The 20,178-nt window shown below is 46.8% G+C and overlaps 1 protein-coding gene across 2 annotated transcripts; it reads right to left on the minus strand.

Annotated features, from left to right (window-relative positions):
- Window positions 1–6,156: 6,156 nt before the first annotated feature.
- On the minus strand, window positions 6,157–7,830 carry LOC122367625. 2 transcript variants are annotated; one of them, XM_043340927.1, is made up of 2 exons: window positions 7,684–7,830; window positions 6,157–7,611 (listed from the first exon to the last, which is right to left on the minus strand). In XM_043340927.1, the coding sequence occupies exons 1-2, from the start codon at window positions 7,816–7,818 to the stop codon at window positions 6,937–6,939; spliced, it is 810 nt and encodes a 269-aa protein (XP_043196862.1). In that variant the 5' UTR covers window positions 7,819–7,830; the 3' UTR covers window positions 6,157–6,936. The 2 variants fall into 2 exon arrangements, with proteins under 2 accessions (XP_043196862.1, XP_043196861.1); XM_043340926.1 differs by having other exon boundaries at window positions 6,157–7,830.
- Between the last annotated feature and the right edge of the window lie 12,348 nt (window positions 7,831–20,178).

Below are 20,178 nucleotides of genomic sequence, written 5' to 3' on the forward strand. Positions count from 1 at the left end.
TTCTAGTACACCATTAACCCTCGCCCTGGCAGGGGGGGGGGTCGATGCGACCCCCCCCCCCCTAAGGTTTTTCAAAGATAGCGTAAAAACGGCGGCGCCCAGCGCCGCCAAATTTGGCACAGCCTATGGAGCAACCTTTTTACATATGATCTGAAAATTTCAGGTCCAGGTGACCTTGGGTCAGGTCACCAGGTCAGAAAAACCGGTACAAGGTCATGGTCAAATTTCAATTTTCTTTTTGCACCTGTCCAACTCACAGTTTTTGACTGATTTCCTTCAAACTTTCAGGATGTGCTAAGTTCACCGAGTTGTATAACATATAGTTCGGGTTTTTTGAGGTCACTGACCTGAGGTCAGTTAGAGGTCATTACGTCGTAATGTTAAGCCTATGGGAAAATACTAAATTCGGAAAATACTGGAGATATCCGCTTCGTTCTATCACTTTTGTGCTTTGAAACCACAGTACTTAACAGCAGGTCACATGGTGCTTCTTTGTTTGGTGTACTTATCCATGGGTCAGGTCAAATGAGGTCAACTGAGGTCAAATGACGTTTTTGCCAATAACTTGGCACATAATGACGCTAGAGCTTAAAAAATGGTATCATTGTGTTGCTGGTGATCAGCCGAATCAAATGACATGCGATATGATGCAATTTGGTTAACTTGAACTTAATTTATTAAGTTAAGTTTACTTAAAATTTAAGAAAAACTTTAAGTACACTTAAGCAAGCTAAAAAGTATATCATTCGACGCGCCTTGACGTGCTGAGTTCACTGGTGCTTTTCTGTCTGCTCTATCTTAATTAGATCTAAAGTTATAAGCGAAAAACTTTTGACCTGTTTTTAGCGAAATTTTTACATTTATACCCCCCAAAACCCCCCTAAATATTGACCTAGAGCAACCAAATTTGCACAGGGGCGAGAACTCCTGAAAGCCCACCTACCTACCAAATTTGGTGTTTCTAGGTGCCATAGGAGCCATAGGAGCTTCCATAATATCATTGTCTGTCGTATATCTCATGTATTCGTGTGCATTACTTAACCCTCGCCCGTAAACGGCGATCTGCCACCTTCGCCCATGCAGGGGGGGGTTGGTGCGACCCCCCCTTGGCGTTTGAAAACGGAGCGTCGTAGAGCTTAGCGGAAAACACCATCGGATTGCTCTCGCCGAGATCTCGCGATTGGTGGTATATTTTTTGGTCCTAGGTCAACATTTGACCTACTTTTGACCGGTCAAAGGTCAAATTTTCGGAAAAATAGACTTTTTTTCAACTTTCCGCGGCGATTGCGGCAAAACGGTGGGCGATATCGACTTGAAACCTTCACTATCGTGTTCCTTGATCAATTCTCTATCGTTTGGTATGTATTTCGTTTCCCTAGCTCTAAAAATGGCGCGTTGGGAGCGCCGGAAGTCGGCAAGGTCACAGTCGGCGGCAGAAATTCGAAAAATCAATATTTAAATTTTTGAAATCTGATTGTATTTTTGGATTTGGGAGGTCCATTTGCTCCCTACAGAAGCTAATATTGCTGCATATTCCCATTGAGGTGACAAGAATTAGCAAAATAGTGGTTCGGGCGCTTTTCAAAAATAGTACCGGACGCTGTTCCTCTTGTGACGTCATAGCTCCGTGACCTGACCTGACCCGGTCAAGTTTCTTATACCATATGATAGCCAATACTTGCCCCAACATGCATGGGAAGTTTCATAACGATCCATCAACCGATGTCCGTACCACCGGCAGGAAACCTCGGGCGTTGGCACTCAGTTTGTGAAAATCCGGCCGGAGGCTGTTCCCTTTGTGACGTCATAACTCCGTGACCTGACATGACCCGGTCAAATTTTTTTTTATCAAAAGATGCGCAAGTCTTGCCCCATAAGGTACCCAAAATTTGGCGGCGCGCAGCGCCGCCGTTTTTACACTATTTCCGAAAAACCTCAGGGGGGGGGGGGGTTGCACCAACCCCCCCCCCTACATGGGCGAGGGTTAAGTTACAATACACAATACTAGTACTGTTCACGCCTGTTCATCGTGTTTTTGTTTATGTTTAACCCTCGCCCGTATTGGTGTTTTTCCAGCCGCGAACGTATAAGGGGGGGGGGGGGTCCGTTGGACCCCCCCCCCTTGCCGTTTGGCCCCTGATCAAGCTAGAGCTTCGCGGAAAAAACGAGCGTGTTGCCCGTGACGAGAGGAAGCCGATGATACCTAATTTTAAGGTCCTAGGTCATTGATTGACCTTGCAGGTCAGGTCAATGACCCAAAAGTCGGGAAAATCGGGACCTGTTAGAACGTCGTAAAGTGTGGCTGCTATTGGGTTTTTCGGGGCGCTGATCACGAATATCATGTTAGTTTTGATCACAAATGATGTCTTTATGCATTTAGTCCAGGTCGGGTCAGGTCAGGTCAGGTCAACCAGTAGGGGTCCTGCCGGGTATTCCTAGTAGGTGTCAACCGCCTCTGACAGCTTCGTAACATGTTACGGAGGCACCAAAACTACTTCGTAAATGTTCATATGGTTGCTAAATTCGAATTCAGCTCCAAAAACTGGCCTAGAAACATATAAAACTCGAAAAAGTGAACCGAGGTCACCAAAGGTCAATGACCAGACCTGACCTTCAGGTGACCTTGACATCCCCCTAATGCATGGGGGCAACATCATATCACATGTTTGAACGCTTGAAACCACGAAAAGACTGCAAACGCGCGGCTAATGCGAGCCGACATACGCCGAATCGCGATTCCGGCCAAACATGGTCTCGAAAAGTAGGTCACAGGTCAAAGGTCATTGGGGTCAGGGTCATGAAATTTTCAGGGTAGGTGTAAAATTGATGAACGCGAGGGTACTGCAAGTTTCGTCGCGATCGGCCGCTTTTTACGCGAGTTATTTGCGAAAAACCATGGGGGGGTCCGTTCGACCCCCCCCCCTATACGGGCGAGGGTTAAAAAAGCTGTGTGAAAAAAATTTCTTACGCTTATGCTCATGGTTTATTCCTGATGCTATGCTTTCTTCTAGTACACCATTAAATACATCGCCGGCACAGGGGGGTTGATGCAACCCCTCCTAAGGTTGTTCGCGAATAACTCGCGTAAAAAGCGGCCGATCGCGACGAAACTTTTAGTACCCTCCCATTGATCAATTTTACACCTACCCTGAAAATTCAATGACCCTGACCCAAATGACCTTTGACCTGTGACCTACCTTCCGAGACCTTGTTTGGCCGGAATCGCGAATCGGCGTATGTCGGCTCGCATTAGCCAAGTGTTTGCATGCTTTTCGTGGTTTCAAACGTTCAAACATGTGATTTGATGCTGCCCCCATGCATTAGGGTGGATGTCAAGGTCACCTGAAGGTCAGGTCAGGTCATTGACCTTTGGTGACCTCGGTTCACTTTTTCGAGTTTTATATGTTTCTAGGCTAGTTTTTGGAGCTTATTTCGAATTTAAAACATTTACGAAGTAGTTTTGGTGCCTTCGTAACATGTTACTAAGCTGTCAGAGGCGGTTGACACGTATTACGAATACCCGTCACGACCCCTACCGGTTGACCTGACCTGACCTGACCCGACCTGGTCTAAATGCTTAAAACCATCATCTCTGATCAAAACTAACACGATATTCGCGATCAGCGCCCCGAAAACCCCATAGCAGCTACACTTTACGACTTTCTAACAGGTCCCGATTTTCCCGATTTTCGGGTCATTGACCTGACCTGGAAGGTCACCCGATGACCTAGGACCTTAAAATTGGATATCATCGGCTTCCTCTCGATACGGGCAACACGCTCGTTTTTTCCGCGAAGCTCTAGCTCGATCAGGGGCCAAACGCGAGGGGGCGTCGTACCCCCCCCCCCCCCATTGTGCCGTCGCAGGACGCAAAATGGCCTGTGCTGGCGAGGGTTAGGAATACCTAGAGTTTTTGTTTTGTTTTGTTCTCTGCAGGAGGTACACATTTGTTATGATTAGTAAGAGGTGATGAAATAATCAAATTACTAGTTCTTTATCCCCCGCCCCCTAAGGGGAGGGAGAGGGTGTCGAATGGATCCCCCATTGGTTTTCACCATTAACACTCGCCTCGTTGGGGGGGCCATTTTGCCCCCCCCCCTGTGGTTTTTCCTGAATAGCAAGAAAACGGCGGCGCACAGAGCCGCCAAACTTTCAGTACCTTCCCGGGCATCAATTTGACACCTTCACACCGAATTTCAAGTCTTAGGTCACCTCAGGTCAGGAGTTATTGAGGTCAAACTGAGGTCATGTTCGAGCAAAAACGAGCAAAAAACATGCAATCTTGAAACGCTCACCAAATTTACATTTACCAAGTAATTTCAAAGTTCTTTATATGGTCTAGTAGACAAAAAAAAAACGGCGCTACAAAACTGCTATCTCCGATTTTTAAAGTTTTGGGTTTTTGACCCCACCAACTCAAGAAATTGATTTTTTTTTAGAAAAACTAGAAAAAAATCCAAAACAAAATCCGAATTTCGAAAAAAAACGGAATATATATGATAGTCCCTGTGCTCTTCTATATACATACCAAATTTCAGATCGATATCTCGTTTTTGGCCAAGTTATAGCGAAAAAACTGTTCAAAAATGATGACGTCAAATTTTTGAACTCAATTTTAGCGATTCTAGACCACGTACGGCAAAACCAAGACCACCATTGAACTCCCCGTGACGAGCTGCATCGAATCGATACCCATTTTATGCAAAAATACCAACTTTGAAATTTGGCCTAATTTGCCCTGACCTTGACCTGACCTTGATCTGACCTTGACCAAAACGTGACCTAAGCTGGCCCAAAAGTCTGCCTGACCCACATAATCGCATTTGTCATGTAAAATGGACCATAAAACATGTATCACACGACACTTCAAATTGCGACCCCCCCCCCCCCCCCAGTGACCTGACCTCTGTGACCTGACCTGGTATCAGTGACCTCAAATAGCAAAATATGTGTTTGAAGAACATTTCCCCATCGATTATTTTCAATGAAATGCATTTTACTCGATTGTACAACGCATTTCTTGAAATGCCTGTAAACGGTGAAAATTCGACCTTTCACCTGACCTGTGACGTCATCGGTTTGACCTAGGTCAATAAAATTGGGTCACAAGGTAGTTCCCTGATAGGGCTATCTAACACCGTTTGCCGCTTGTCGCTAGGTTGCGTGGTTCTCGAGATCTTAGGGGGGGCTAAATTGCCCCCCCCCCCAACGGGGCGCGGGTTAACTCGCGTAAAAATTGGCTGATCGCGACGACGCTTTCAGCACTGTCGAGCTAACTAATTTTACACGTATCCTGAAAACTGCATGACCCTTACCCAAATGACCTTTAACCTGTGACCTACTTTCCGAGACCATGTTTGGCCGGAATCGCGATTACATAGGCTAGGCACATGTAGGGCACATGTCGGCTCGCACCCGCCACGCGTGTGCAGTCTTTTCGTGGTTTCAAGCGTTCAAACATGTGATATGATGTTGCTTCATTGCATTAGGGTGTGTGAAAAGGTCACCTGAAGGTCAGGTCAGGTCATTGACTTCTTGTGACCTCGACTCACTTTTTCGAGTTTTGCATGTGTTTAGGCTAGTTTTTTTAGCTGAGTTTGAATTTAGCGAATTCGAATTTTAGAGCAAAAAAAAAACATCTGCCCCCAAATGCCCCCTTTCTGGCCACGGGTGTTTACTGCTCATATCTTTTCCTCAGGCCTTATGCATCCAAAGAAGTCCACACCCTTTCACTCATCGTTGATTTTCCACCACTCAGAACCAAACCCAACTCATCTAGTTTTCTCCAATCTTCAGTCATGTTACATCCCAGTCTGTCAACGCTATATCCCTAAATATCACCCTGAACCCCCACCCCCGATGTTCATATAAGCAACAATAATGCTCATCTCTATGAAGGCTAGTGTAGTGTACCTACTTTTACAAATACGTGTAATATGGCCCACCACTAAGTGAACGGACCATCCCTATCGGCCGCCATGTTTGGAAAATATACATTCTCTGGCGCAGCGCGGCGTATGTTGGACAGCGAGGGTTGCGAACAAACTATTTCCAGAGGTATAGCTTATATGTATCGCTGTATTTATAAATTCAGACACAAATCGCAATCACTACACATCCGACTTACTCTCAACGTTACGTTTCAAAACATCCAGCTTATCTCCATTGTTGTATTTACAAACTCAGAGTGAGACACACACCGAACGCGACATGCCTGGGTTGGTATTAAACACAGCAACCACAGCTATCCACAACCATAGGCACCTTATCCGTAATTACACACACATTATTGGTACATTATCACCCAATGAAGGCTTATTGGGTGATGATAGATGCCAGATTGCTACATTTCAGGTAGTTTGTCTATATGAAAATCAGCAAACAAGCATTCAGAACATCATCGCAGTTTTTTAAGAATCGCACATGGAAGAGTCTGATTTTAAGAGTCATAGTGCGGTTTTGAGAATCGAGTGACGACATCATCTCGTTTTAGTTTCCATGTCCATTAACTTCGTCGGAATCAAACCACTAAGATGACGACTTTGAGATTCGTGGTTCCGATATTTTCTTTAGAGTCCAATTTTCAACACATCCAATTATGACGCACATCTTCCTCTCATTCTCGCCCATCATTTCTTCTTCTTTTTGCTCCTCTGGCTTCTCTTTCACTATTTTCATTCCTCTTTCACTTCTTCTTCCTTTACTCTTCTTCCGTTTCTTCTTCTATTTCTGCGACAACTTCTACACAATAATTTTCCATACATGTTCCCTTACACTGCTGTTTATCGGTACAAATCGCACCCGGCTCCAGGGCCCCCTTCACACACTTGTTAGTGGTCTCATCACAGTGGTTACTGCGACATTGCTGGTCTCCCGACGCAGCTCCGATGGAAGAGCAGTCCTCACCAATGTCCATCAGCTTCAGTGCGCAGAAACCTACCACACAGCGTCCTGGGCCACAATCCGAGTCATCGGTGCAGAACTGGATCCCTGACTGGAACTCGGGCTGGATCTCCGATGGAGCCCCTTTCTGGATCCCTGCCTTGATCCCTTCCTGGATCCCCGGTTCGACCTCCGACTGGATTCCCGATTGAATTCCTTCCTGGATCCCAGGTTCAACCTCTGACTGGATTCCGGGTTGAATTCCTTCCTGGATCCCTGCCTCCATCTGAGAGTGGATTTGCGCTTGCAGCAAGGTCTCCGGAGAACCTGAGGAACTCTCTGACAAAACACTGAGAATGTCCGCTCCGCTTGGGGAGTTCCTGGATCTTCCTCCTGGAGTTCCTGGAACGCTGCCCTGACCACCACGTCCTCCCGGGGGACCACGTCCTCCTTGAGAACCACGTCCTCCCGGGGGACCACGTCCTCCTTGAGAACCACGTCCTCCCGGGGGACCACGTCCTCCTTGAGAACCACGTCCTCCCGGGGGACCACGTCCTCCTTGAGAACCACGTCCTCCCGGGGGACCACGTCCTCCTTGAGAACCACGTCCTCCCGGGGGACCACGTCCTCCTTGAGAACCACGTCCTCCCGGGGGACCACGTCCTCCTTGAGAACCACGTCCTCCCGGGGGACCACGTCCTCCTTGAGAACCACGTCCTCCCGGGGGACCACGTCCTCCCGGGGGACCACGTCCTCCCGGGGGACCACGTCCTCCTTGAGAACCACGTCCTCCCGGGGGACCACGTCCTCCTTGAGAACCACGTCCTCCCTGAGGATCACGTCCAGAACCACCAGGAGGACGGTCAGAACCACCAGGAGGACGGTCAGAACCACCAGGAGGACGGTCAGAACCACCAGGAGGACGGCCAGAACCATCTCCAAAGTCGTTGTCTGAGCCATTGACGTCATCATCGAAACCACCCGGTGCGCGACATTGGCCAGCGACGCAGATTTGAGAGGCGCATTCAGTTCGGATGTTGCAAGAAGCGCCAAGCTCCAGTCGGCAAATGTTGGCAAGGCAGAGGTTGCTGAGACATTGCTGGTGATCAGAACACTCGGCGCCGGCAACCACCCTTCTCATGCACTCGTTACCGGAGAGCGTATGAGCGCAGAGTTGAGAGGGACCGCAGCCGAGGGGCTCGAGGGGTGTCGGGCAGAGGTCTTCGTAGCAGCGTCCCGCGCGACAGGAGTCGGAGAGACAGGAGCGGTCCGAGCTGCAGGAGGCGCCGCGGGCTAGCAGCGGGACGCAGAGGTTTCCGTGCTGCCCCTGCTGGCAGATGTGGCCGTCGGGACAGCCGTCTCTGGAGAGGAGGGTCCGGCAGGTGTCTCGCCTGCAGCGGTGTCCAGTGCAGCGGTACGACTGGCATTGTGCGTCGCTGGAGCAAGCCTCGCCGTCGGCGCGCCGGTTGATGCAGATGTTGCCGCGCTGGCTGGACGAGCAGAACTGGCCGACCGGACAATCCTGGTCCGAGTCGAGCTGCGGGCACGCGTCCAGCTTACAGACGTGTCCGCGGCACACGTGGTGCAGACATTGGACGCCACTCCAACAGGGCGCATCCACGTCCAAAAGGGGAGTACAGCGACCCTCCTGACCGCAGTAGCTTCCGCTTGGGCAGCCTCCAGGCGACATCTTCGGTCTGCATGAGTCATCTCTAGGCCGACAGACACGTCCAGACCTCGTCTGGACGCACTCCTGGCCGGCCGGGCAGCCCGAGTTGAAGCCTTCTCCAAGACACTCGTCGTGCACGCAGCGGCTTTCCCGGCACTTGCCCGAGAGACATTCGAACTCGCTGCTGCACCGGGATCCGGTCGGCTTCAGTGGCACGCACCGGTAGTCTGCGGTGCACACTTGGTCGTACGGACAGCCACCCTGAACGTACGGCGTCTGACACACTCGTGGCTGAACCACAGGCGGTGATGGGTACGTTGGCTGCGATGGGTATTTTGGCTGCGTTGGATATCTTGCCGGAGCTGGGTATCTTGGAGGTGGTGGGTATTTTGGCTGGACTGGCTTCACTGGGTATGTTGGCTGCGGCTGTGGGTATGTTGGCTGTGGTTGTGGATATCTCGGCGGCTGTGGTTGTGGATATGGATATGACTGCGGCTGATAGACTGACTGTTGTGGAACTGTCGATCCGATGAACGCTCGATCCTCACGGTTGTTCTCTGATGATGCCACGCTGCTTTCCACATCTGCTCCGTGGGATGTGGAGACCAAGACAGAAGCCAGGAGGAGACACGCGGTGACAGTTGCCTTTAGTCTCATCGTGAGGCCGAGAAGGGCCAAGCTGGATGAGCTTGGAGCTTCTTTAGCTTGTAGTTCTCTAGATGAGTAGCCTTGTGCCAGTCACCACTGACTTGAAACGCTCTGATAATTTATCCAGTCTCTGCAATGTCTTGAGAGGCAGTCTTCTTCAATGTCTTGAGAGGCAGTCTGCTGACGTTCCAAAATAAGCCCAGAGTACGCGAAGTCTTCTCCTCCTCCAGAAGACGCCGATACTTCCTTCAGACAGTCCCAAAGGACCTTCTCCTTTTGCTGGAGGATTCCACTAACCTCCAGCAAATACCGCTTACTGTCTCTCTCGCTCCGGAAGCTCCAGAAGCTCCAGGGCGTCCCCTCCCTCTGGAGGGCGACGATACACTGAAGCGACAGTAAATGTTCACCCGGTCACCTCTGTAGCCCAAACCCCCTCCGGCACTGGTTGCAACAGGTCCTGCTCCCGGCATTCTGCGTCGATCTTGCGACCACATCAATACAAGAACGAAAACACGTTTTTGCTCGATGGTGCATTGCGGAGTGCAATCAACCTCAGCGGAGATATGATCTGTGTTATTTCTGAAAAATGACAAGATTGAGCACTTCCTGTGCCGTGAAGACATTTTCAGGCGAAGTTGGAAAGGGTGTGTCTCTATCAGATTCGAACTGGTTTCTGTTTGAATCTAGTTTGGTGTTTCGTAAGCTTCGCTAGACGATACAATCGTAGGTGGTTTGGACAATGAAGGTAGTGCAAACCGGACCTCGCACAAGTGAACTCAGGGGCTAGTGTCAAGGTCTTCGTTTTGAAGGCTACGACAGCCTTGGATCTAGTTAATTAAAGGAATGTGGATACGTGTTATCGGCTTGATTCACACGTTGTGCGGAATGATTTAGAGTTGGAATAAAACAGAGCCTGTTTTCTAGATGATCGGAGCATAAATTTCACGTCAGCACATTCTTAAGTGCAGCATACAAATGGAGCCAGGCTAGGTCGGCTTTAATTAAATGATGCCGAAAATTAGGCACGCGGTAGGACCGGGATGTGGTGTAGAGCCACTCAGCCTAATCTGGTGAGAATATGAAAATGCTAGGAACCGCGAATAAATAAACATTAATGTTTTACTTTATTTCATTCATACATAAAAGATCGTTGAAAGCATTGCCGAACCGTCAAATTACTTGAAGCTGACACCGTGAATAGTTAAATGCGTCAATTATTATGCTCCAAAATTGACAAATAGACATAGACATAGACATCGACATATAATTTGGCATTCCAAACAAACCATAGGTAAAATTAAAAACATATAAATTAGATTGGTGCAAAAGAAGAAAGTAAAAGCACTTAGGTATCTGAGCAACGGTAACTCAACGTGAACAATAAAAACAGAACAAACAAAAACAGACAAAAGCAATGAAACCACCGCCGTGTCGCGCCACGCCCGCCACTCAGCAGTTACCCTGACTGCCCACAGTTGGCGAAACATTGAGCCACATGAGCCGCCGTCAATATTAGACGGTTTTATTGTCCTCTTTTTGAAATAAGCCCTTACTTACAATATGTTTCGCTCTTTACACTTGTACCATTTTTTGTCGTCCTTCCCCTTGCATACAGGGTGTCTCAAAAGTTCGTTTACACATTTCCCATGTCAATAAAGCATATAAGAACCTGCCAAAAATCTAAGGCTTTGGTGTCCGTGTGTACACTAGACAAATATGCATGCTTTGACAACTGATTCGGAAGGTTGGAAACCAAACCCTTTGCTGTATCTCCAAAAATATTTGCCCATACCGATTTTCGTCACTCCGTCAGCTGCCGGAGGCTGATAAAAGGTTACCAGTTTTCAAGCTCTTGTAGGGGAATCCCCTGCAGTTTCTGCGTCGGATTTAGGTTTGACGAGCTCCCCGGCAACATCCGCTTCTCCCTGAAAGCCGACAGCTTGCATCGACACCATCCGTGAGTATTTTGTAGGTCTTCTCTGGCGCTAACTCCTTCATGAATGACTGGCGCCGACTTCCCAAGCACCATTTTCCTTTTCAAAACAACCCCATTCCTGAACAAATGGGAAGTGCCAGGGGCAAATTTTTCGCAGCATATCGTAGCAGAATGTGTCGGCCATCTGTTTCTTAGACACATTTTGCAAATTTTGCAAATCCCGAACGCTCGTCATTCCCAATGCCAAGACCTTCGCTGGGTTCCGTAGTGTTTTCCTCAGGAGAGGTTCTGCTTTGTAAACTGCCAAAACCTGTCCATCGTGCGGTTTTGTCCGGATTTTGTGTGTAAAAGAAAGCTATTTGCTCCAGATCTGCCTCTTGAAACTTCGTTAGATAAAACTTTACATTAATTGACACTTTTGGAGGGTCATTTGTCCTCGGCATTGACGATTTTCGCATTATTTTCCCTCAAAATTTAGCGTTATAGATATTATAAACAATTTTAAATGATATTTTGTCTTTATTTTATGATGACCTGTAATTTTTGAAACTGGGTAACCTCTGTCTGTGAGCTTCTAGTCAGTTTTCAATAGTTAGGACTGCATTTTCAGCTGCTTTCCGGAGCACGAGTCTGCTGCGGTACAAGGGTCGTTCAAAGCGCTGTTAGTCTCGCATGGTTTTGTCCTTCAAAAATTTGCCACCGTTTTTATTAGATGACCATCATGTTGTACTCATCCTCGCCGACACTTTCCCATGTGTCATTTCCGACCTAACCATTCCCATTACTCGTAAAGCAGAGAGTTTCTCAGCCGACCCGAGTATGCGACCTCCATTTTCATGCCTGATCCATGGTCAGAGGTGAACCCTTTTTGTGAGCTCATGAAGGGTCGAATGCGCTTGAAAACAATGAAGCTGCTTGAGGAAGGTTGTTACCAATGCCCATGCAAAATTTCGACTGTTAATTTCTTGTTGATTCAGAATTATTGACAAAAAAGCATGGCTGGTACAGGGACCCGCAGTTGCTTCTGTACACACTAGTATTTCAGCGTATTCTTTGCCTGTGACACCGTTGGAGGCGAATTGGGAAATTATTGTGTGCTTATTAAAACCACCATCTGAAGGGCTTTAAAATGATGTGCTGCTCTCCTAATTCAGTGAACTTTTAATGGCTATATCAGCAAAACATTGTTTTCAGCGCTTTTCCTGCCCCATTCCTTCTGAAACCTGGAACCGCTTATTCCATTTACTCCTGCCATCTGACGATGGTCGTGCTGACTACTAGTTCCGGCGCTAGTTACTGCTCCAGTTTTGCACCCGGCACAAACTCAGGCGGCACCGGGCCGTGGCTCGACCAGGGGAGGGTCGGACCGAGCCGACTGCCTGGGGCGCGGTTAGATCGGACGCCCTGCTGGGGAAGGGGACGGGAGTGAGGGGGAGGGGAGGAGGTGGTCACGTGGTCCGTCCAAGCTCGCAGACGGCCTGTCCTGCGCCCAGCCATGTTCCGTGATCCAAAATGGCACGAGAGCTGTGGAATGCCTGGAGGAGACGCTTCGAAAGCGAACTTCAGCAGCACTAATTTACCATATTCTGTGGAGATAAATGAATATTATCTTAATGCAGAAAAAATGTATGCCCAAGCTGTATAGGCTGTATCTTTTTAAAAGTTGTAAATAGGATTATTCTTAGGGACAATTATAGGTTTCGTATACACAGTGAATTGTGTTACATTGAGCCGTTTCGCTGTTACGGTTACTAACTGAAGAGTTATCCTTTTTTCTCACAGGGAATGACAATACAATAACAATACGAATAAAACCAGACGTTTCGCACAAAAAAGTGCCTCAGTCAGTGGCAAGAAAAAAAAAATGTATGCCCAAGCTGTATAGGCTGTATCTTTTTAAAAGTTGTAAATAGGATTATTCTTAGGGACAATTATAGGTTTCGTATACACAGTGAATTGTGTTACATTGAGCCGTTTCGCTGTTACGGTTACTAACTGAAGAGTTATCCTTTTTTCTCACAGGGAATGACAATACAATAACAATACGAATAAAACCAGACGTTTCGCACAAAAAAGTGCCTCAGTCAGTGGCAAGAAATAAGTAATTAGGCATACAAAGGAAAGTTTCATTAGATTGGTGTCAATCAGTTAAAACTCTAGGAGTAACATTTGAAAATGATCTCTGCAAGGTTATAAAAGCATATGATGACAAAATCAATGACGTCGCAAGAGAAATAGGAAGATGGAAATACCGCAATATATCGTTACAAGGTAGGGTTACAATTATAAAAACTCTCCTGCTTTCAAAAGTCAGTTATCTGTTTCTGTCAATTCCCAGACCTACAACAGCTGTGCTGAAGAGTCTTAAGAAAATGCTATTTGGCTTTCTGTGGAATGGAAAGAATGATAAGATAAACCGGTTAACAACGGTCAAAAGTACTTTGAAGGGGGGTGCTGGCATGGTTGACCTGGACTCTTATATATCGGCATTAAAGATTAGCTGGATTAAGAGAGCAATAATAAATCCCAATGTTTGGGGCGAAATTGTAGAAAAAGAAATGCGAAAAATAGGATTTATCTGGGGTTTAGGAGCAGAAGCGATTAGGAAGAAAACAAATGGACTTCGAAATCAGTTCTGGAAAGAAGTAATGCTGGCTCTAGCAGATCTCCGAGATAGTTACCGAATGGAAGATGATGACATTACTCGAAGTAATATCTTCTTTTCCGACTTCACAAAGTTTAAGTGCACTTGGGTTAGGAGATGGTACGAAAGTGGCATAAGGACTATAAATGATCTTTTGAAGTCTAACAGCATGTTGATGACTTTTGATGAGTTTAACCAGACTTATCGTGTAGGGGCAAATTTTCTTGACTTTTCTGCTTTAATTAGTAGTCTTCCCAATCATTGGGTTACATCACAGGACAGGCACAAGGTGGAACAGCCAATTGTTGATCCTATCATTGGCTTTATTTTAAGCCCAGAAACTCGAGTCATTAATGCGTACAATGTCCTAGTAAGAAAGAAAACTGAATGCCAAAACAACAAATGGGAGGCGAAATGGGAAAGCGAGTTCCCTGCCTTAAATTGGAGTGAAATTTATTTAACATTAAAAGAAACTCCAATGCAGTACAGAAGTACGAAATATAAAATAATTACTCGTATACTAGCGACAAACAGCTTGTTAAAAATGATGAACATCAGGAACTCAGATGAATGTGAATATTGTGGGCAACTAGATGACATTCAACACAGAGTCTGGTTCTGTCCGAGAGCCAAAGACCTATGGAATGAGTTGAAAGCGTGGTTTAGAGGCAAGCAACTTGGTTTTCTAGCTGATAAAATCGCATTACAAAAGGTAATTTTGGGAATAACGGATGATGCATTGGCAAATCACTGTGTAAGTGCTGCAGTGCACATCATTTGTTCAAAAAGAGTACCATCAATTTCGGCTTTAATTGCAATCCTGAAAGCAGACAAGGACAGTGAGAAGTATAATGCCAAAATTAATAATAAGAACAATGAGCACGATAGAAAGTGGGCCCCTCTCGGACTGTCTTTCCGTAACACTGTGGAGATGGAGCACCGCCACTAGTAGCAGCTCCGAACGTGGATTGTTATGTATCTGTGTACGTCGCTGTATGTGTATGGTTATGGTGTACGTACGTCAGCCTCCGTGTGAGCACAAATGTGCTCCCGGACCATCCGCAGCTGACTGATCGGCATTGGTGATGGACTGTGCATTGTGCTGCCCCCGCCCCTAACCCATCCGGGCTAACCCGTGACCGGCCCTGCACGGCGGCCCTAGCACGCTGCATGCAGGGTCGGTCCGCCGGCCGCTCGGCCGGGGCGCCGGACTGCGCGATGGCGTCCCGCTCGGGCGGTCGGCGTGATAGGGGCGCTGCCCCTGCGAATGTTTGCCTATGCGTTTTTATATCCATACGCCATTATTAAGCAGGGCAGCGCGGGCGGGGGCGGGCGGCCCGTCTGGAGCGCCGGGGGGGGGGGACGGTATCCTACACCTCTCCCCGGCCAGGGAGGTGTCTCTTATTAGCTCTCCCTGGGGCTGGGGCGGCAATGGCCTGAAAGTGTCGTCCCGGCCCGCCCAGACGGGCGGGTATTCTCATTATACGTCATCATTTTTTTTAATAGTGTTGCTGATGCTTTCTCAGTGTGTGAACATTTTGTGAATAAAACTTTGGAAAAAAAAAGTAATTAGGCATACATGTTTTCTTTCGCTAAAATCGATGAAGTAGTTATCTTTATTTTTTAAATCTTTTTAGCAGTCTTTTAAGCGCATCATGGAAGCTTATAAACATTTGTGTATTTTATCGGCAACCCGGCTGGCCAGACCGAGACGGTGCCGCATATAGTTCTCATCGATGTTAAACCTATACACTTATTTTTCTCCAATATTGTCATTGTCCGTGAGAAAAACATACTCTTATGGACTGGTCTCAGTTCATGTAGAAATTGTTGCATATTCATCAACACAGATAAAATGAATATTAGCCCTCACCACACATATAAGTAGATGTAAGTAGACCGCGCCCCCTGTTTTTCACCAATAAATCGCGGCAAAGCGAAGGATTGCGACGATTCTTTGGTGCCCTGGAGTTAATCAATTTTACAACTTTCCAGAAAATTGAATAGCCCTTATTATTTGTCCATCTTGTCTGAGAATTTTAAATCTTTGAACCAAATTACCTTTAACCCTCGCCCGTAAACGGTGTTTTGCCACCTTCGCCCATGCAGGGGGGGGGGGGGGGTTGGTGCGACCCCCCTGGCGTTTGAAAATGGAGCATCGTAGAGCTTAGCGGAAAAGACCAACGGATTGCTCTCAACGAGATCTCGCGATTGGTGGTATATTTTTTGGTCCTAGGTCAACATTTGACCTACTTATGACCGGTCAAAGGTCAAATTTTCGGAAAAATCTAACTTTTTCAGATTTCCGCGCCGATTGCGGCAAAACGGTAAGAGGTATCGACTTGAAACTTTCACTATCGTGATTCTTGATCAATTCTCTATCGTTTGGTGTGTATTTCGATGTCATAACTCTAAAAATGATGCGTTGGGAGCATCCAGTAACCTAGGATCTCAGCATTGACCGGGACATAAAAATAATTGGCTTTCTCTCGTCAGCGATGACCAGGACCCTCAAATCATCCGATAGGCGTTATCACAAGTGTATTCGCGGCCATTGGGGCGACGTAAGAAAAGAAGAAACCAACTGGCCCCAAGAACTTTAAATTATCAGTTAGCATGCACCTTTTCCTTGATGTGTAGAGAATTTACCATTATTTGTTACAGAAAATTGCATTTAAAATCTTCCATTTATGCTTTTTTCATCGTTTACACAATATGTTCTTTTACTAAGCTAGAAACACTAATTAGAAATAGTTCCCGCATCATCAAGAATAATAGGGAAGGCTTGAAGTGAATAAAATAATTTAAACGGTTTTGTAATCTATGTGAAGGCACTTCTAAAATTGCCTGTAGAAATATTGAAGGCAAAAGTTCAACTTTTTCACAAGACGGATGTCTATAAACCAATTTAACTTGTGACAACTCAGCCGGTATTTCGTCGCCTACAGCCCAGCTTTCCCTAGTGACCGATAGAGGCGCTGCTATCGATGTCCGCCCGTGCCGCCTAACGCGGATTTCTCTCGTCACGAGCAGCTCGCTCTTTTTTTTTATTTTTCAGCGAAGCTCTGGCTATTTTTATCAAGGGCCGAATGGCTGAGGGTTTCTACGCCCCTCCGCTACATGTAAGACGCTGAAAAGAAATGCCTAAGTGGGTGAGGGTTAAATATCGATTGGTTTTTAAGTGCCGAAGCCCGAAACACTTTAATTTACTTCGATAGCAGTTTTTAAGACCAACGAGCTCAAATACTATAGCTTCTTGAACAATGTAAGCACCACATAAAATGAATCGTAAGAGAAGCGGCTCAAGATTAAGGAGCTATGAGACACTTAATAAAAAACGGCATAGATTAGAAACTGCACCTAACTTGCACTGATTTTTAAACCTTTTCGTTGCAGACTGGTAGATTAAATTTTAGGATTGATTTCAGCTGATGCTCAAATGGAGCTATTCATTCGTTCATTCATGCGACCATCCAATTCCATTCATAAAAGAAGCCAGTGACAAAATTGTTCATTTTAGATATGTGTGAAATACAAACTCAATAAAAGTTTAATGATACGGCAAATTTGACAGCTTTTATAATGAACAGACAAAAAACTTTAACAAATCAAAGTTGAGAGCCCCAAATAGGGGAGAGTTAGGTAAGATGAGCCAAGGGGCAAGTTTAGCCACCCCATGTTTCTCAGCTCCTATGGCGCTAATTGACTTGAGCTTCCATGTGCCGTTTGCTTACGATGTTCACGTCTTTCACGCAGGGGTGGACAAATGTGCCGAGTTGGGGTAGCACGAGTCTCACCAATTCCACGCCGGCTGCGCCGGCTTGGCTTTGAAGCCGCACCAGACAGCGGAGGTCAAGGTCACCGCTAGGGCGGCGGGGGATTTGCTGCGCCCGTGCAACCCCAACTCGGCATATTTCTCCACCCCTGCTTTCACGTCTTTCACGTGAGACGGCAACGTTCTCGCGCTCAGCCCCGGTAACATGTGGTATCACCCCTAATAACTAAGACATGTTTTGCCTTTAAAATGAGATGGTTGTTATCTGCGGTGCATGGTTATTTTCCTTAGCAGGTGTCAGCCATTAATCGAAAATGACCACGGGTGGGGTAAGATGAGCCATTTTCACCTTGGGTAAGATGAGCCGGATAAGCCATTGTTGTCTCCGCTGTCGAAAACCAAACTGAGCTGCGCTTGTTTCTGCTGAATAAAAATGGTAGGAAATAGTTTTTTCTTTGTTGATTACACAAGTTGTAAGTGATTTGCAGATTATCTGAAGGATAATATGATTTCTTCCTTGATAGAAAACTTGACGAGTTATTGGAAGGCTTTAAACAGTTACTTTTTGATGGAGGAAAAAACGTTGCCATAAGTATGTATCCCATGGAGTAAATAAAAGAGCCCACTCTTCGCCGCGCCCGGGAAAAGAAGAGGTTCGCTTTTTCTATCCATGCTCAACTTTCCCCACGACGTGTCTCAACTTACCCCGCCCATGGGGTAAGATGAGCAACGTGCAAGATGATTTTTGACGCAGCCTTTCAGTACAAAAATAAGCGGTATGAAACATTTCTGGCCACCATTACATGCGCAAATGACCAAAAGTCCGTCCAAAAGTCCGTCCAACCCGTAAACGCAGAAAAATGATCAGTAAGGTAGCCTGTAGCTTACGAAAAAAACGGCTCAACTTACCTCATTCTCCCCTACGTGACACAATTGAGGGCATTTTTTAGGCCATCACAGTATTTGTCAACAATTGTTGTTTAGGGGACTGGGGAGGGTGGTTACTGGCTCATTAACTGCCCCCGCCCCCCCCCCCCAAAAAAAAAGGAAAGAAAACGAAACCGATCAACCGCGAAAAGAACTATTGAGCTCGAACCAAGGTGACGAATCGATTTATAGGTATGCAGGATGACTAACGATGCCACTTGTTGACTTCTTGTGTCAAATAAATTCCATCATCTGGATAGCACGTCAACTCTGTGGTATCACTATTTGACATTTTGCAACAAACGTATACTATTTGGCGCGACTAGCCTCATAAATGTTCTGAAACTAAAACAGTTTCTTCGCAATTAACTTGGACGACGTCATCCCAGCTTATGCACGACCAAAAAAAGATATCGCTTCAGGATCACTGGCCCGAATTCCAATGCTTAACCCTCGCCGGACCTATTGGTTTTCTACATACGCGCCGGCCGAGGGGGGGGGGGCGGGTACGACCCCCCCCCCCCCCTCGCCGTTTCGCCCCTGGTGGAGCTAGCGCGTCGCGGAAAAAACGAGCGTGTGCGCCGTTACGAGACGCAGAGATTGGTACCCGATTTTAAGGTCCTAGGTCAACCGGTGACCTCTGAGGTCAGGTCAAGTGCCCCAAGGTACGGTTCAGTTTTTGGTGAATAACTTCGCAAAAAACGGCCGCAGAGCGCCGATTTTGGCAGCATCGTGTTCGCCTCGCTCAGGCGCGTCGAATGATATACTTTTTGTCCGGGTCAGGTCAACTTGGGGTGTTGACCTCAGGTCAAGGCCAGGTCAGCACCCCCAGGTCACGACGTTGGTCGAAAGAGGTCATGTCGCATATCATTCGATTCGGCAGGCCTTCCTGAGTCCATTGGTGCCTTCCCCGACTCGCTAGCTCAATTTGATCAAGAGTTATTGACGAAAAACTAATTTGACCTTGATGACGTCATAAATGACGTCACGCAAGGTCAACATTGCAAAAGTGACGCATCTAAGTTTGCAAGGAGTGCATCAAATCACGATTCTGTGTGCTTGAGATAGTTGGAGATCGTTCCCGGCGCCAGAATAGCAGTTTTCATTTTTCCCCATTGACTTATAATGGTGAGGTCACGAAAATGACCTGACCTCATATGACCTTTAGGAAAAATCCGAGATATACAAGTTGTGGGACTCATAATGGATACTAGATCCTGCAAGTTTCATTTCCCTGTGACATCTCCTCTGGCAGTGAGGGCGTTGCGAAGTTGCGACATCTGAAGACCGTGCAGAGGTTCACTTATGACGTCATAGGTCAGTGACCTGACCTGACCCAAAAATGCGGTTGGTGTCAAAAGATGCGGCTTGGATCAAAGGTCAGGTATGCCAAGTTTCAGCTCTCTATCGCCAGCGTGTTCGGAGCTATCGCGAAAAAACCCTATGGGGGGGCGGCACCCGCCCCCCCCTCGGCCGGCGAGGGTTAAAGTTTACTCAAAGCCGGTGTGGCTGAGGCACTTTTCGCTACATCTCGTGACGGCCACCATTGTGTTGCATTTTTCGGTAAGCTATAAGTTAATAAGGAAAGGATTGGTGAGTGGGTTGAAAACAGCCCTCACCCTCCACCGAGATGTTTCTTCTGGAAACATTTACTTATGTTTCTTCTGGAAACATAAGTAAACGAAAGATCTGGCGAT

This window comes from Amphibalanus amphitrite, unplaced genomic scaffold, assembly GCF_019059575.1.
Source record: "Amphibalanus amphitrite isolate SeventyFive unplaced genomic scaffold, NRLGWU_Aamphi_draft 000883F_arrow, whole genome shotgun sequence".
Lineage (NCBI taxonomy): Eukaryota > Metazoa > Arthropoda > Thecostraca > Balanomorpha > Balanidae > Amphibalanus > Amphibalanus amphitrite.

Excerpts from the sequence above, each read along its gene's own strand:
- LOC122367625 (XM_043340926.1), bottom strand. The coding sequence starts at position 7,818 with ATGGTTCTGGCCGTCCTCCTGGTGGTTCTGACCGTCCTCCTGGTGGTT.